The sequence below is a fragment of the Leucoraja erinacea genome, chromosome 30 (assembly GCF_028641065.1).
Source record: "Leucoraja erinacea ecotype New England chromosome 30, Leri_hhj_1, whole genome shotgun sequence".
NCBI classification, from domain to species: domain Eukaryota; kingdom Metazoa; phylum Chordata; class Chondrichthyes; order Rajiformes; family Rajidae; genus Leucoraja; species Leucoraja erinaceus.
This window is the reverse complement of record NC_073406.1, coordinates 15,634,873-15,653,642: the sequence shown is the minus strand read 5'-3', so window position 1 is coordinate 15,653,642 and position 18,770 is coordinate 15,634,873. Positions and strand designations below refer to the sequence as shown.

General features: G+C 47.9%; 1 protein-coding gene across 2 annotated transcripts in view; it reads left to right on the top strand.

Moving 5' to 3' along the window:
• Positions 1–18,770, top strand: part of LOC129711689 (NAD kinase-like) — a 77,377-nt gene that overhangs the window by 16,674 nt on the left and 41,933 nt on the right. Inside the window, exons 1-2 of one of the 2 annotated variants that reach the window (XM_055659541.1) lie at positions 1,707–1,840; positions 3,824–3,907. In XM_055659541.1, coding sequence (XP_055515516.1) covers positions 3,882–3,907 — 26 coding nt within the window. In that variant the 5' untranslated portion in view covers positions 1,707–1,840; positions 3,824–3,881. Of the gene's footprint in view, positions 1–1,706; positions 1,841–3,823; positions 3,908–18,770 lie in introns of those variants that run through there. The other variant, XM_055659538.1, reaches the window with a different exon arrangement.

Here is an 18,770-nt window from a genome sequence, read left to right as displayed (position 1 = left end):
CTACACATTCCTTAAACATATGATGAGATGTTCCACTCATTCAATTCAATTCAATTTATTTGTCATTTGGACCCCTTGAGGTCCAAACGAAATGACGTTTCTGCAGCCATACATTACAAACAAATAGACCCAAGACACAACATAATTTACATAAACATCCATCACATTGCTGTGATGGAAGGCCAAAAAAACTTATCTCTCCCCTGCACCCCCCCCCCCCCCCCGATGTCAAAGTCAAAGCCCCCGGCTGGCGATGGCGATTGTCCCGTGGCCATTAAAGCCACGCCGGGTGATGCAAGGTCGCACACCGGGTTCTTGATGTCAGAGCCCCCGGCGTGCGCTCGCAGAGTCCCGCGGCCATTCCAAGCCCCTTGATGTCAAGCCCCGCTCCAAGAGCTCTTCAACCCCGCAACTCGGGCGGGAGAAGTCGCTGTTGTGGGAGCCCTGAAAAGCGGTCTCCCTCCAGGGACCCGCGGGCTCCCGGTGCCGCCGTCCGCCAGACCCGCAGTTGCAGCCTCCGAATCTCTGGAGGTCGGGCCGCAGCAGCAGCAGCGCTCCACCACCGCTCCACCCGCTCTGGACTCGGCCAGCTCCGCGACGGTGAGGTGAGTCGTCGGCACCAGAGCCGCCGGTATTCCTGTTGGAGGCCGCTCCTCGTTGCAGCCCCAACGACAACGGAGACCCGACAAAGAAAAAGTCGGGTCTCCTGTGCAGGGAGAGATTTAAAAGTTAACCCCTCCCTCCCACCCCCCCCACACACACACCCCAACATAAAATAACAAAAACTACATAAAAACATAGACAAAAAATAATAAAAACGCAGACGGGCTGCAGAGGCCGCTGCTGACGAGAGTCGCGCCGCCTAACGTACCGTGCCGTTCAAGAATGAATGCAGTAAATCTCAGGAATGCTTCTAATGCTCGAGCTTCTTTCTTATATAAGTGAACCAAAACAATGTTCAGCTCTCGAGGTGTGGCCTCGCCTACACCCTTTATGCAATTCTATTAATAAACGGGCTGATTTGTGCTTTTTGTGTTTTAATAATTTAAGATTAGTAATAATTGATCGTTTTACACAAACAGTCTGTTAGAGGAACTCAAATCAACATCTGGTGGGGGGGGGGGGGGGGGGGGCACAGGAAGGAATTGTCCCGATTTTGGGTCGAAGCCCTGCATTAGGGTCAGCATCTGCAGTTCCTTGTCTCTTCTTTAAAACAGTGTTTATCTCCATACACGGGTGCCTCACCTCGCCTGAGAATGTGGCAGGAATTATTTAACTGCTGACAGTAAAAGAATGCTCTTTGCATTTCTGGGAAATGGATGAAGTTGGGATCTAAGTTTGAACATACTGAATTGACAGATGTGACAGCTCTTTTGTGCTTGCATCAGTTCTTGAAAGCCTAAAACATCTCCATCTCCTGTGCTGTCGGACACAGACTGGTCTTGCAAGTAGCTCTGCCAAACATTACAATGCCATTCCATTGTGCTGTTCGAGGGGGGGGAAAGATCTATTCATTATCTGTGTCGCAATGGCCCAGATCTTGTCATTCTCATTGGCTGTCTTGAATGGCTGAGCTAGGAGATGAGAAGTGAGTGATTATGCCCTGAAGAAATGTTCCATTTTGGCAGTAAGATCAGCAGTACTGGCACCCGTGGCATCACAGCCCCAGGCAAAGTTAATGCCAGACTTGCTGCCATTTCTCTCTGGCTCGCTACAGTTTAATGCAGATCTGCCTGCTGGCTTGAGAACTCTCCACGTACCGTCCGCCTGAGCAGATTCCGCGAAACTCCTTCAAAATATCTGCTGGAAATTACAACTGAAATTCCGTGTTTCTAAAGAGGTTTGTGAACACTGTCATTAGCATCACGGGACGTAGGGTGGCACAGTGGCGTAGCGGTGGCCGCTGGTTGGCACGGACATGGTGGGCCAAAGGGCCTGTTTCCACTCTGTATCTCCAGAGTAAAGTCTAAGCTGATTGTAGTCAGTAGTTTACGTCAGCTTAGGAAGGTAGGTATGTTCAAGTTGCCGTGTCCTCAGGAGTTGGGTGTCCATTGATTTGAGATGTTGACCTTTCCACCACAATAACACAGTGACAGATACAACCCCATCTCTCTTTGCCTGCCATCGTTCTCCATCTCTGTTCATGTCCAATAGATTCTTTGGTTGCAATGAATCAGTAACTTCCTGGAAAGCAACTTGACATATTGACAAAAGGTGTGTTTATTCATACACGATATTGTTGTTATGTTTAAGAAAGAACTGCAGATGCTGGTAAAAAAAAATCAGAGGTAGACACAAAATGCTGGAGTAACTCAGCAGGTGAGGCAACATCTATGGAGAGAAGGAATTGGTGACATTTAGGGTCGAGACCCTTCTTCAGTTGTTGTTGTTATTGTTGCTTTAAGATTAGTACTAACTGATTGTTTTACACTTCATTTACATTGTCATTTTCTTTTAAAATCTGGTCCATCAGTAATGTTATTGCGTGTGACTTGCCTTGGCTTGTTTGCATCTTGTGTGCTGGTTGACATGCACTCGATGGGCCGAAGGGTCTGTTTCCTAGCTTTATCTCTAAACTAAACTAAAACTTGGCAGGACCACTCCTCTGCAGGCTTGAAGTGGTTTACATTTCCAAGTCCAATTGGTGGAAATTGCTGGGAGATGCACCTTGCCCACCACAGAACCTTGGCTGGCTGTTTTAATGACCATTTCTTCTGGTGGAGGTGCTTCCCTCATCGATGATGCGACAGGTGCTCTGGGTCTTGATGATGGAGGACCACTGCAATATTTTCAAGTCTGGGTGCAACTTGGTGGAGAGCCTATTGGTTCCAAAGCACCTACTCCACTTGGAGGCACAAGACAGCAGATGCTGGAATCTTAAACAAAAAATAAACAGCCCCTCTGAGTTCATCCGGCACTTTGTTTTTTTGCCTACCGGCTGGTGTTTGAGCTGGTGGAGTTGGGTTTTTGTGTGTGAAACAGCACGGAAACAGGTCCTGAAGCTGCTCCGATCACTGTTGCACTGGCAACATCCTACACTCTAGGGACGACTTTTAACGGGGCCAATTAACCTACAAACCTGCACGTCTTTGGAATGTAGGAGGAAACTGGAGCGCCCGGGGAAAACCCAGGTGGTCACGGGGAGAACGTGCAAACTCCGTACAGACAGCACCTGTAGTCGGGATGAGGACCCGGGTCTCTGGCGCTGCAAGGCTGCTACTCTACTGCTGCGCCTCTGTGCTGCCTCCAGTTGCTCTGGCAGTTGCCGAGGATGAGTACCTCAAGTGTTGTAGGGTCGTGGGATTGAATGCTTTTGAGAAGGGCTGGCAGTCCGTTGAGTCAGTGAGAGCACGTGGTCGCTGGCCGTTGCTGCCTGCGATGTATGTAGACTCGCTGCCTGGGAACGGGAGGTGTGGAAACACCTCTGGTGGTGTTGGCTCTGTCACCCTGTTATCCATCGTGTGAACTCGCTCACAGTCAAAAGTAGATAAAACCGTTGGACATTTAATGCTGGATTTAAGCAAATCTATTGTTGCACGCAGATTCTGATGCCTTGGGCAAGTCATTTTGGGTGTTGTGCAAAAGGAGTTGCCTGTTTACTCTTTTGTCATTTGTGATTTCCACACACAAAATCACTTTATTTCTAGTTATAGGAGGGGTAGCATGAGCAGATGGATTCAGCAAGAGGTGGGAGGTGGGTTGCTGATGTTCCAAATGGAAATATGGTTTGGGGGTGGGGGGGGGGGGGGGGGGGCAAAGTGCTTTTACTTCTAAAGGTTGTTACTTTGCTCTGTTCAATAACTCTGCTTTACCTTTTCACCAGGAGGACCCAGTCACTACACGGGCCAAGCCCAGCCACAAAGTTTGGACCAAAAGCTTGCATGGTGCAGAACCCAACGGCTGTGATGTAAGTAGCTTGTTTATAACCATCTCATCTGAAGGATATCTGCACAGCTCGCTTTATCTTCCTTAAAGCAGGTTCCTAAACTACACCCACAACTACAATAGGTTTTCCAGATTCAACTTCATCAGTTGGCAGGTTTCCAATGTATCTATTTTCTGCTGAATCCTTCGACAGCCTTCCTCGCTACCTGCATTAATATTAATCCTGTTTAGTAAGTGTGTCAGGGGTAATGGGGAGAAGGCAGGAGAGATAGATCAGCCATGATTGAATGGGGGGGAGTAGACTTGATGGGCCGAATGGCCTAATTTCGCTCCTAGAACGTATAAATTTATCTCTGCCTGTTGTATTGCCTGCAAACCTACTTTGGAAATGGACCATTTCCATCGCCAACAAATGCATTTCGTTGTCTCTGTACTGTACACTGACAATGACAATTAAAATCTGAATCTGATGTGCCGGCACTGCTCCTTGCGGAAATCCAATGGTCATAGCTCGTTGCTGAGAAAAAGACTCCGCTACCATTACCCTCTGACTTCTATGACCAACTCATTGTATCCAATTTACGAACTCGCCATTGATCCCATGGGCCTTCCATGAGGGACCTTGCACAATAGAAAGTGACCATTTGGCTCACCGTGCCTATGTAGACTCACATTGCAGACTCATGCCTTCACTCATTTTCCCTGTCGTTTTTTTCTTCCCCACGGCCAGCATGTATATAACTAGGGGCAATTTAGAGTGTCCATTAAGTGTCCATTAACTAGCAACCCAGACATCTCGGGATGTGGGGATAAAATTGGGAGAAACAGCAGTCACAGGGAGAAAGTAAAAAATCCACGTAGACGGCATCCGAGGTCAGGTCAGGACTGGCCGCAGATTGCTGGAGCTGTGAGGTGACAGTTTGACCAGTTGACCCACGTGCTGCTCTGTGCAAGAGCCGGAATGAACAGGAGTTCAGTTCTGTGCGGTTAACTCCCATCGTTCTTCAGCTTCCAGATTGTGGGAATGAATAATCCACAGGTCACAGAATCCTGTTGATATAAACAGGATTGTGGGTCCTCGTCCTTCCTCTTCCAAAGTCCACAATCAGTTCATTGGTTTTACTGATCTTGTCGTGCCGGCACCATTTGGTCAATCGGTCAATCTCACTTCTATACTCTGACTCATCTGTAATCCGTCCACGAGATGGAGTTCACACTATGTCCGTCTACACAGTCATGAGTATAGAGTGAGTGGAGCAGGGGGCTGAGCAAGCAGCCTTGAGGTGCTCCAGTACTGATTGTTAATGAGCAAGAAGTATTTCTGCCAATTCGAACAAACTGTGGTCTGTGGATGAGAAAGTCGAGGATCCAATTGTGGAGGGATGCGCAGAGACCCAGTTCCGTGAGCTTGGTGAATAGCTTTTTTTTAAACAAAAATATTTATTCAAATATTAAAATAATATATACAATACAATAAAACCAAAACACAACCCACCACTATAATACAAGACAAACAATAAACTGTTATACAACTATCTTACACTGCTTGTCAAGGATGCATTCACCCCCCCACGGTGCCCAGCAGTCCCGGAAATCTTCCAGGATGCCCACGGACAGCGCGTAGTCCCTCTTTATCACCATCCTGGCATGGACGTAACCCCGGAAAAGGGGCAGGGTGGTAACCAGCTTGGAGGGGATGATGGTATTGAACGCCGAGCTGTAGTCTATAAACGTCAGCCTGACCTAAGTGTTTTTATTGTCCAAGTGGTCCAGTGCGGAGTGGAGAGCCAGTGAAATTGCATCCTCCGTTGACCTGTTGTGACAGTAGGCAAACTGTAGTGTTTGTCATGTATTATGGTGGTGGGGTCTGTTTTTTGAATTGATTCAAGTCTACTGTCATTGTGCAGAGTACAAGTACAGAGACAACAAAATGCTTTTTTCACCATACAGCCATACGAATAAAAATAAATAAATAAATAAATAGAAATAAGAGCACAGAACACGATAGTCTATAACACAAACATCCCCACACAGCGATATCAAAGTTTCCCACTGTGAGGGAAGGCACCAAAGTTCAGTCAACCTGCTTTTTGATGTTCTTTGATGTTCACCCGTGGTCGGGGCCTCCCGAGCCCCCTGCAGTCGCCGCTATGGGTGGCCCGATGTCCAGGCCCTCTCGCCGAGATGATGAAACTCCAATGTTGGTACGAAATACCATCCTCAGCGACTTGGACCTCCGAATTGGCCACTTCCTATCGGAGTCCGCGGCTCCCGAGGTCCACAGGCCGAGCTGGGAGGAAATTCACGCTGGCGGCCCTCGGCAAAGGGTCCCAGGACTCCGCGACATGTTGGTGGTAGTTTGGGAGTGATTTTCTTCAGGTTGGCTTTGTTGAAGTCCCCAGCTATGGTGGTAAACATTTTAGGGTATGCTGTCTGGTGCTGTTGACCACGGAGTGCAGCTCCACCAATGCTAGACAGATGTCTGCCTGGGGTGGGATGTAGACGGCGGTCTGGATGATGGAGGTGAATTCCCTCGGGAATTAGAAGTCCGTCTTCTTCACCGTCAGATGTTCCAGGCGCAGTGAGCATTGCCACGTCTGAGTACCACGAAGAGTTGACCATGAGGCAGATCAGAAGGACGCCTCTTTTTCCCAGATGCCTGGGTACGGTCCATACGATGGATGGACAAACCTTCAGGCTGGACGGTGGATAGGGAGAAGGGAGAAGGGGTCGTAGTCCCCTGCGCTTCAGTCTGACTTGTAGTCCTGCCCGCTGGCCACATTTCCGGACACAATGGAGGCATCCCCTGTGTATCCAGGTACAGTACATACTGTTCCTGCGATACGCCGCCAGGTCGGGGATTCCCCTGCGATCACAAATTCCCTAATGGGCCTGTCCCACTTGCACAACTTTTTCGGCGACTGCCGGCACCCGTCATAGGTCGTTGCAGGTTGGCGAAAATTTTCAATATGTTGAAAATTCAGCGACGACCAGAAAGATGCTATGACTGAGGAGACGACTCACGACGACACCCTGGTGACATGTCGCGGGGTGAAGCCTGTGTGGTCGTGAGTAGTCGCCCAAAGAGTCGTACCTTGTTCTGATCGCCGCTGGATTTTCAACATGTTGAAAATTTTCGGCGATATGTAACGACCCATTAATGGGTGTCGGCAGTCGCCGAAAAAGTCGTGCAAGTGGGACTGGCCCATTACAGTCGGCAGCTCCGTTGCTGCCGGTAGATCACAATAGCGCTATTGCGTTTAAATGCATCAGCATCTTGTTAGTTGCATCGCTGGTTTCTGCTGTTTCTTTAATACAGGTAAGCGGAGAACTACTATATTTGATGATTTTCTGCTGCGCTGCTGGCAACATGTCGCCACAGACAGGCGCCAGGGTAATCGCTGGTTGGCATAGACACTGTGGGCCGAAGGGCCAGTTTCTGGTTGTGACTAAAATCTAATGTAAACCCTTCGAAACAGTGGGAGATATGAAGAATTTAACATTAAAATTGAGGTTCAATTAGAGGCCAATAAATTGTTATAAATAATTTAAGTACAACAATAAATTGTTATAAATAATTTAAGTACAACATTAATTCTGATCTAACTGGAATATTTGTTAATTGTAAGCTGCTTTTGTGGCTGTGTCTGGATTGACAACCTGTTCCATTTATCCACCATCTGTTGTGTCGCACTAAGCAATTTGATAATTTGATTGGCGTTTTACTAAGTCATTGTTTGAATGTTAAGTCGAAGCATATTTAGTGCTGAAAGCTATTGTAAAGTAAAGCAGCCAATTTGCACTTGGGAAGGTCGCACAAACAACAAGATATCGGGTTCACTGTCGTTAGTTTGGAGAAGTGACAATAAGGTAGGGAGATAGAAAGTCAAGACCCTACTTCAGACTCTTCTTCAGGGTTTCGACCCGAAACGTCAACCATTCCTTCTCTCCAGAGATGCTGCCTGTTCCGCTGAGTTACTCCAGCGTTTTGTGTCTAACTTCGGTTTAAACTAGCATCTGCAGTTCCTTCCTACACATGAGTTAGGGAAAACTTCCTTTTGCTCTTGAGATAATACTGCAGGATCTGTTGCATTCATTAGACCTAGACCTAGGGGTGGCACGGTGGTGCAGCAGTGGAGTTGCTGCCTTGTAGCGCCTGAGACCCGAGTTCGATCTCGGGTGCTGTCTGTACTGAATTTATACGTTCTCCCCGTGACCTGCATGATTTTACTCCTGGAGCTCCAGTTTCCTCCCACACTCCAAAGACGTACAGATTTGTAGGTTAATTGGCTTGGTAAAATTGTAAATTGTCTCTAATGTGTGTGTGGGATAGTGTTAATGTGCGGGGATCGCTGGTCGGCGCGGACTCAGTGGGCCAAAGGGCCTGTTTCCGCGCTGTATCTCTAAAGTAAACTTCATAAAATCTGATCTTCTGAGCTTGTGCCTTAGAATTGCTCTTCCCAAAAAATAGATGCAAAATGCTGGAGTAACTCAGCAGGTCAGGTAGCATCTCTGGATAGCATGGATAGATGACCTTTCTCGTCGGGACCATTCTTCAGGCAGACATGGATAGGTGACAGGAAATGTCACCTGTCCATGTTCTCCAGAGATGCTGTCTGATCCACTGAGTTACTCCAGCACTTTTAATTTTTTGTAAACCAACACCTGCTGCTCCTTGTTTCCATATTGCTCTTTGTGAGTCAGGCTGAAACAAATGAATCACAAGCTGCCTGCTATGGGGGTGTGCATTTGTAGAAATAATGTCTGTCAGTTGGACAGATCAACATGAATGTGACGGGGGCAACTGGAGAGTAGAAATCAATGTTAATATAAAACATGAAATGGGACACTACATTTAAAGTCTGCGAAAATACCACTGGGCATTTTGCAACACAAAAAGAATAACAAACTGGGCAGTTTATACATATATATTATATAAGTTTCCTTTGGGAGAGAGTGTGGGAGGGGTTTGGCTTTTTTCTCTTCAATATCGCAAAAAAGTTAAAGAAATCAAAGCTTTCAAGTCTTCATGTGCATGAACGCAGCTTGCCGATTCACTGAGCATAATTAAGGATTTGCTCTCCTGTACTTTAGGTACATTTTCAGGATCTTTTATTGTCATGTGTACTGACTGCAGTAAACTAAAAGCCCTGGACAGGAATCGCCCTGTTCCAGTGCAGTTTATAAACCTGCAAAGACTTGTACATTATGTCAGTTATACTTGTCTGATACACTGTTGTGTTATTGGAAAAAATATCCAATTTAATTCATTGCACATTTTTTGCATGCTAATTTATTTTGCATACCATGTATATATACAACTCAAGTACAATAGATAGAGCAAAGAAGAAGATACACAGTGCAGAATATAGTTCTTGGCATTGTAGAGCATCAGTTCCAGCGACAATGTTCAATGTCCACAATGGGGTAGAGGGCAGTACCCCAGCTTATGGGAGGACTGTTCGGAAGCCTGATAAACAGAGGGGAAGAAGCTGTTCCTGGGCCTGGTGGTGTGTTTTTTCAAGCTTCTGTGCCTTCAGGCCGGGGTCAAGGAGAAGGAGGAATGACTGGGGTGGGTCAAGTCTTTAATTTAGATTGGCTGCTATTTACAAGGCAGTATGAAATGCAGGTGATGTCGATGGTGGGAAGTCTAGTCTGTGTGATGGTCTAGGCTGCAGCTACAACTCTCTGCAATTTCCTGTGGTCTTGAGCCGAGCTGCCTCAGCCGCTGAGTTTCTCCAGCATTTTGTGTTCCCAAACCAAGCTGAGGTACAACCTGACAGTATGCTTTCTATGGTGTAGAGGTTCGTAAGAGTCACTGGAGACAGGCCAAATTTCCTTGGGGCATTAGTGTGCCACCTTGGCTGTTGCTTGAATATGGCTGCTTCTTGACAGATCATTGGGAATATTAACACAAAGCAACTTAAAGCTCTCAACCTTTTCAATTTCTGGTCGATTCTGATTGGGGCATGAACTCCACCACACTTCCTGATATCGATGACTAGCACCTTTGTCTTGCTGACTCTGAGGGGAAGGTTATTGTGCTGACACCATGTCACTAAGTTCTCTATTTCCTCCCTGTGTCTCATCATTAATTGCGATCCGGCCCATTTTGTGGTATCATCTGCAAACGTGTACATGGAGTTAGAGCTGAGCTTGGCCGCACAGTCGTGAGTAAATAGGGAGTTTAATAAGGGGCCGAGAAGGTACCAGTGTTGATAATTATTGCGGAGAAGGTGTCACGTCCTCACTGACTGGTGTCTGTGGGTCCGAAAGTTGAGGATCCAGTGGCAGAGGGGGTAGCTGATTCCTAGGTCCTGAGGTTTGGAAGTGAGTTTGGATGAGATGATGTAGGTGAATACTGAGCAACAGTCAATAAGCAGAAGTCTGATGTTGAGCACTTGTTGTCCAAGTGTTCCAGAGATGAGGCTAGGGGCAGGGAGATGTTGTCCGCTCTGGACCTGTTGCGACAGTAAGTAAACTGCTGTAAATCCAGGCTGGCTGTGAGGCTGGAGATAATGTGCACCTTCATCAGTCTCGAAGCACCTCATGGAGGTGGATGTCAGAGCCACTGGACTGTCGTCTTGTGGCACCTGGATGATAATGGTCTTTTTTGAAGGAGGTGGGGGCCACAGAATGGAGACGTGATGGGTTTAAGATGCCTGTGAATATCCCTGCCAGCTGATCTGCGCAGGTCTTGAGGACATAGCCAGAGACTCCATTCGGACCAGCTGCTTTGTGTAGATTTGATCTGAGTGAAAGGTCTGTGTCACCACGATGTTGTCATTACCGTACCATTAATCTCTCAGGCATTTCTTCCTCACTGATACAAATTTCCACTGGTTCCCCAGCATTCCTGGAAAGTTTCTTACCTGCTCTTTTGTGGCGACGGAAATGAAGGATTAATTTAATTTGTTCTATCACTTCCTTCTATTGTTATTTCTCATGGGTAATTACAAGAGCACAAAGGCAGAGGTGAACTGGCAACCTGCGTTAAAACTTCAATCTGCTGACGTCTTTTAAGAAGACTTTTGACACTACAATAAAGAGGCATGCTAATGAGAAAGAAAGGTTCCAAGAGCGGGAAGTTTGGGTGGGGAAGTGGGAAAGTTCCATGGGTGGGGTGGTTAAATAAGGAAGTGCGGACTTACTGTATACTCTTGTGCAAAGGCAGGTGGCGGGTCAGAAGTTGGGCAGAATATTAAAAAATGCTAAGAATTATTAAAAGATTGAAATGAAATGTGGCAAGAGACAAAGCCAGCCAGAATTCAACAAACAAATAGAAATTTATGTTGTTATTTTAAGGAAGAAAGAATCTCAAAAGAACTTGGGGTCCTTATAACAAATGTAAATCACTTTGGCCAACGAGAGTTGGGTTTTTTAAAATGTGCTATATAATTAAATGTGTGACTTGACTTGTTACAGAGGACATTTCTTTCCTCTTTTGGTGGAGTCTAGAGCAAGGAATTGCTGATTAAAAAATAAAGGGTTCTCTATTTATGACACATGAGTAGGCATTTTGTTTCTTCGTCAGTGTGATCAGTCTTTGAAACTCTCAACTCCACCATCCTTGATTTTTAAAGCAGAGATGGATAGATTCTTGATGAGCAAGTGGTGAAGGATTACCAGGGCGGATTAGGGTGGGGAGATGAGGTCACAGGCGGGTCAGCCATTATGTTAAGTGGTGGAGCTGGCTGCAGAGACTGCTTCCTACTCCAACTTTTCTCTCCTATGTATGACTGTCTGTCTGATTAGCGTGACTCTGGGCAAAGAATAGATTGCAAAATTACCCCCTTTAAATTTGTCTACTGGATAATCATGTGTGTTTGGGTCTCATTGCTTTGCACGCATCTGCTTCATGACCCATTTATTCACATTTAAGATGATCTGCTGTTTTTCCCGTGTTTCCAACCTGTCTCCAATTAGTTTAGTTTAGAGATACAGCGCGAAAACAGGCCCTTCGGCCCACCGAGTTCGAATCGACCAGCGATTCCCGCACATTAACATTACCCTACACACACACTGGGGACAATTTTCACTTCCACCACGCCAATTAACCTACAAATCTGTACGTCTTTGGAGTGTGGGTGGAATGCGAAGATCTCAGAGAAAACCCACGCGGTCACGGGGAGAACGTATAAACTCCATACAGACGGCACCCATAGTCGGGATCGAACCTGGGTGTCTGGCACTGTGAGGCAGCAACACTACCGCTGCGCCATCGTGCCGCCCTAATGTGCCCGATTAGCCTGGGGTAGCCACGAGTCCGTGTGCCTGGTACACCTACTCAAGAACATCCCCTTATCCAACTGGGAATCTCCTGCTGTGACAGAGTATGGAGGGTATGGTCTGGTGTCTGGTTTTGGATGACAGTGGCATAGACAAAATGTTTTTTGGGTTTTTTTTGAAGCTGTTGAATCTGAAAGACTGCGATTTGTGTAGATGGAAGTATCTTTTCTAACTTCAGATAGAGATCAACTGTAGAAGGGGCTCGACTACAAACATCACCCATTCCTTCTTTCCAGAGATACAGTGTGTCTATCATCTGTACTAAAATTGGGTGATAATTTGTGTCTTTTGCAATGGAACACTACACATAGCCACAAAAACCTAGAACAGGAGCTTAAACTGATGACAGGGGAGCAATTGGGTATCTAGCTTGAGTCCTGGCACTCTCCTGAATCCATCTTCTGGGGGTGGTCTATGGTGAAGATAACTCCGCAGTCCCAGTGGCTCTGTATCCTTGTTGATGAGTGACAGTGCTCTCTGCCATCATCAAATTGGTATTATAGGCCGTCAGGGAACTATTGAGTCAAGAGGATTGCAACACCCAGGGTCGATATCCATGGAACTGGTTTTGCTGCTTCTAAACAGACCTAATTGTGTTACCTGTTCAAGAAGGAACTGCAGATGCTGGAAAATCGAAGGTACACAAAAATGCTGGAGAAACTCAGCAGGTGCAGCAGCATCTATGGAGCGAAGGAAATAGGTAACGTTTCGGGCCGAAAACCTTCTTCAGACTGATAGGGGGTGGCAGGGAGAAGGAAGGGAAAAAAAGGGAGGAAGAGCCCGAGGGCTGGGGAAAGGGAGGAGACAGCTCGAGGGCTAAGGAAGGGGAGGAGACAGCAAGGGCTAACAAAATTGGGAGAATTCAATGTTCATGCCCGCCGGATGCAGGCTCCCCAAGCGGAATATGAGGTGCTGTTCCTCCAATTTCCGGTGTTGCTCACTCTGGCAATGGAGGAGACCCAGGGCATAGAGGTCGGATTGGGAATGGGAGGGGGAGTTGAAGTGCTCAGCCACCGGGAGGTCAGGTAGGTTCTTGCGGACCGAGCGGAGGTGTTCGGCGAAACGATCGCCCAACCTCCGCTTAGTCTCACCGATGTAAATCAGCTGACATCTAGAGCAGCGGATGCAGTAGATGAGGTTGGAGGAGATGCAGGTGAACCTCTGTCACACCTGGAACGACTGCTTGGGTCCTTGAACGGAGTCGAGGGGGGAGGTAAAGAGACAGGTGTTGCATTTCTTGCGGTTGCAACGGAAAGTGCCCAGGGAGGGGGTGGTACGGGAGGGAAGGGAAGAATTGACAAGGGAGTTGCGGAGGGAGCGGTCTTTGTGGAAGGCAGACATGGGGGGAGATGGGAAGATGTGGCGAGTGGTGGGGTCACGTTGGAGGTGGCGGAAATGACGGAGGATTATTTGTTGTATGTGACGGCTGGTGGGGTGAAAGGTGAGGTCTAGGGGGACTCTGCCCTTGTTGCGAGTGCGGGGATGGGGAGAGAGAGCAGTGTTGCGGGGTATGGAAGAGACCCTGGTGCGAGCCTCATCTATGGTGGAGGAGGGGAATCCCCGTTCCCTGAAGAATGAGGACATTTCAGATGCCCTGGTGTGGAACGCCTCATCCTGGGAGCAGATGCGGCGTAGGCGGAGGAATTGGGAGTGGGGGATGGAGTCCTTACAGGAGGCAGGGTGGGAAGAAGTGTAGTCTAGATAGCCATGGGAGTCAGTGGGTTTGTAGTGGATGTCGGTCAGACGTCCGGTGGGCGGCGCGACTCTCGTCAGCAGCGGCCTCTGCAGCCCGTCCGCGTTTTATTATTTTCTGTCTATGTTTTTATGTCGTTTTTGTTATTTTTTGTTGGGGTGTGGGGGGGTGGGGGTGGGGTGGGAGTCAGTGGGTTTGTAGTGGATGTTGGTCAGACGTCTATCACCTGCGATGGAGATAGTGAGGTCAAGGATTGGTAGGGAAGTGTCGGAAATAGTCCAGATGTATTTGAGTGCCGGATGGAAGTTGGTGGTGAAGTGGATGAAGTCAGTCAGTTGTGTGTGGGTGCAGGATGTGGCCCCAAAGCAGTTGTCGATGTAACGGAGGTAGAGGTCGGGGATGGGGCCCTTGGTACGTATTGAACAAGGATTGTTCGACGTACCCGACAAAGAGGCAGGCATAGCTGGGGCCCATGCGTGTGCCCATAGCTACGCCTTGTGTTTGGAGGAAATGGGAGGAGTCAAATGTGAAGTTATTGAGGGTAAGGACCAGCTCCGCTAGGCAGAGGAGGGTGTCAGTGGCTGGGTATAGGTTGCTCCTCTGGTCGAGGAAGAACCGGAAGGCTTTGAGGCCATCCTGGTGGGGGATGGAGGTGTAGAGTGACTGGACGTCCATGGTGAAGATGAGGGGGTGAGGGCCTAGAGAATGGAATGCGCGGAGGTGGCGGAGAGTGTCTGAGGTGTCTTGAACATAGGTAGGAAGGGATTTGACCAAGGGGGGTAGTATGGAGTCAAGGTATGTGGAGATGAGTTCGGTGGAGCACGAACAGGCAGAGACAATGGGTCTACCGGGACAGTCAGGTTTGTGGATTTTGGGGAGAAGGTAAAAACGGGTCGTGCGGGGCTGGGGAACGATGAGGTTGGAGGCTCGGTCGGGCAGGGCGTGGGAGTTGATGAAGTCGGTGATGGTGCTAGAGATGGTGGCCTGGTGCTCGTCAGTGGGGTCATGGTCCATGGGTAAGTAGGAGGAGGTGTCCGAGAGTTGGCGCGTGGCCTCAGCTTTGTAGAGATCGATGCTTTGTGTTACCTGCTTCCTGTGGTTAGATGATTCTAATAAGAAGGAAATGTTGGAGCAGATTCAGCAGTCTCAGTGTTTGGAGCCCAGGGTGTGACACGTTTCTCCTTCATTGTCACTGCACTGAGCAGCAATGGAAAGCCAAGTATTTTGTTCTTCAGACAATGCTATCCAGCTGCAAAAGGCACTCGCCGACCTAGGCAATGAGTGACTTGGTAAACGTACACTTGCGTAAACAATTCTGTACTCGGTCCCCGAGTGCAATCGAGGCAGTTTGTAACTTTCACAACATTGTACAATCACTCAAGTTGGACACAAGCCGGCAATGGCGGCATTGTTTACCCATGGCATGGTGGCGCAGCGGTAGAGTTGCTGCCTTCCAGGGCTTTCAGCGCCAGAGGCCCGGGTTTGATCGTGACCACGGGTGCTGTCTGTACGGAGTTTATACGTTCTCTCTGTGACCGCGTGGGTTTTCCCTGAGATCTTTGATTCAGATTCAGATTCAATTTTAATTAATTGTCATTGTCAGTGTACAGTACAGAGACAACGAAATGCATTTAGCATCTCCCTGGAAGAGCGACATAGCAAACGATTTGAATAAATAATAATAAGTGGGGGGGGGGGGGGGGGGGGGTGGTGATTGGCAGTCACCGAGGTACGTTGTTGAGTAGAGTGACAGCCGCCGGAAAGAAGCTGTTCCTCGACCTGCTGGTTCGGCAACGGAGAGACCTGTAGCGCCTCCCGGATGGTAGGAGGGTAAACAGTCCATGGTTGGGGTGAGAGCAGTCCTTGGCGATGCTGAGCGCCCTCCACAGACAGCGCTTGCTTTGGACAGACTCAATGGAGGGGAGCGAGGAACCGGTGATGCGTTGGGCAATCTTCACCACCCTCTGCAATGCCTTCCGGTCGGAGACAGAGCAGTCTTTTGCTTTCCTCTAAAGACGTACAGGTTTGTAGGTTAGTTGGCTTTCTATAAATTTAAGTTGTCCATAGTGTGTGTAGGATAGTGTAAGTGTGCGGGGATCGCTGGTTGGCACAGACTCGGTAGGCCATAGGGCCTGTTTCCGCGCTGTATCACTAAACTAAGCTAAAAGGGCGTGCTGGATGCTGCTGAGACAGTTAACCCTCAGTAAAATGGAGTAAAGTTGGGGTGCATTGCAAGTGTGGGTGAGTGAGGCCTAGAGCTACGGGAGAATCAGAGTGAGGGCCTGCTGGTGACATGCGCTGTTACTCTCAGTAAGTTATTTCATGCAGGGGATCGCGGTGGTGATTCCGTCGTGTAAAATCTGACTTGCATAATGGTTTAAAGGAACGTAACTCTTGGGTGATGTGTGTATGAGTGTGGGGGTGGGGGTGGGGGGTGGTGGTGCCTTTTCATCAAATAGCCTCTAAACACAGACAAAATTTGGAAAGGTTGACTCATTGGCATTTGTACTTTGGTTACTCCCTGCACTGGGATGGTTTTGGTGATGAAAGGGGCTGGCAGATGCCCTGCCTGCACAGTATCAGAGCAAGTAAACCAGTAATTTGCAGAGGGGCAATGTGACAGGGAAAAGTCCACACTAACAAAATGAGCAACCAATTTATGTTCAACCATTCCTTCTCCCCAGAGATGATGCCTGTCCCACTGAGTTACTCCAACATTTTGTATCTATCAACCATTTTGCTCCTTCTAATTCGGAAATCCTTTTAAAATGTAAACAACATATACATTTTGTAATTGGAGCTGCCACAAATTCAAGATGTTTGTGAGAAAACGAAACTACTAGTTGCTGAAGAGTAATAGAGTTGAGAATACAACTTGGAAACTGCGCCTTCAGCCCAACTAATCCACGCCGACCACCATCTCTATCTGAGCTAGTCCCATCTGCCTGCATTTGGCCCATATCCCTCCAAACCTTTCTCTATCCGTGAAGGAAATGGTATATTAACACTCCATGTGTGGACGTGACTGGGGATTAATGTTTGGATGGTGTTTTGTGAACCACTGATGGATGCTGTCAGACCGGTTCTGCATATCACCCAATCTCTTGCTCTCCATTATATAACGAAACAATACACTTGGATATACTCAGCGATGTCAAGTGATCTCACGACTACAAAGTATGTTCTAATGTTGCATGATAGCCCTGGGCACTTCACACCTTAGCTCAAACAAAACAAGGTCTGAGGGTGAAAGGATATTGAGCCAAGTCATCATTAGCTTGGAATAAAGGAGTGCCAGACAGGAGGTGAGAGGGACAGAAGCGTTTAGTTTAGAGATGGGCTACGGAAACGGCCCGTTCAGTCCACACCGACCATCGATCACCCATTCACACTAGTTATGTTCTATGTTATCCCACTTACTCATCCACTCTCTACACACTAGCGTCAATTAACCTACCACCCTGCATATCTTTGGGATGTGGGACCCACGCGGTCGCAGGGAGAACATGCAAACTCCACGTGGACAGCCCCCGAGGTGAGGATCAAACCCGGGTCTCTGGTGCTGTGAGGCAGCATCTCTATCTGCTGTGCCATCTTAGGAAAGGAATTTGAGACAACAAACCTGAACATCATTGGAGTGTGGGAGGAAACCAGAAATCCCAGAAAAAAACCCATGCAGGTCATGGGGAGAACGTACAAACTCTGTGCAGATAGGCACCGATAGACAGGGTCTCTGGCGCTGTAAGGAAGCAACTACTGCTGTGCCACCTTGCCGCCTATTATCAGTTTCAATTTTTAGATCTGCAGCGGTAGAAACAGAGTCTTCGGCGCACAGAGTCCATGCCGACCATCAATCAACAGTTGACACGGGGTCTGAAGATGGTTCTCGATCTGATACATCACCCATTCCTTCTCTGCAGAGATGCTGCCTGTCCCGCTGAGTTACTCTAGCATTTTGTGTCTATCTTCGGTGTAAACCAGCATCTGCAGTTCCTTCCTACACACCAGCCAACACTAGTTCTGTTAACCCATTTTCTCATCCGTTCTCTATGCAGGAGGGGCATTTTCCACACTGTATCTTTCAATCAAACAATCAGTCGGTCACAAAAAGTGTAACCTTATATCAGCAAGTTAATCACAGACGTACACAACACTCGGGATCGTATCCAACTCAAGTGTGCAGTCTGACAAGGAAGACAAATCGAAGTGGAAGAGAAGGAACTTGACAAAAGGTGGACTTCAGCATAATCTTATTTGCCATGCAGCACAGCATCTAGAACTCAGTGCCTGGAGCCAGTGGTGAAAGTGGAAATCCTCCAATGTATACAAAAATATTGGGCGAGTTCTTTTCAAGGTTGAATCCACCAGGGAAATGGGCCATGAGCCGGGCGTGGGATTAACGAAAGTCAGGAGGCTACTGTTAGACAACATCTCAGCCTTCAACACCACAATACCGAATAAACCCATCGCTAAACCCCTGGACCTTGCCTTGGGGTCTCCATCTGCAACGGGCTTCTAGACTTCGTGGCCGGCAGAACCCAGTCTGTTAATATATAGAAACCAGGAACTGCAAACACTGGTTTACATAAAGACAGAGAGAGAAAGTGCCAGAGTAACTCAGTGGGTCACGCAGCATCCCTGGAAAACATTGGTAGGCAAAGTTTCAGGTTGGGAGCATGCAGGTACAGCAGGTAGTGAAGAAAGCGAATGGCAGCTTAGCCTTTAGAGGAGTTGCATATAGGAGCAAAGAGGTCCTTCTGCAGTTGTATAGGGCCCTAGTGAGACCACATCTGGAGCATTGTATGCAGTTTTGGTCCCCTAATTTGAGGAAGGACATTTTTGCTATTGAGGGAGTGCAGCGTAGGTTTACAAGGTTAATTCCCGGGATGGCGGGACTGTCATA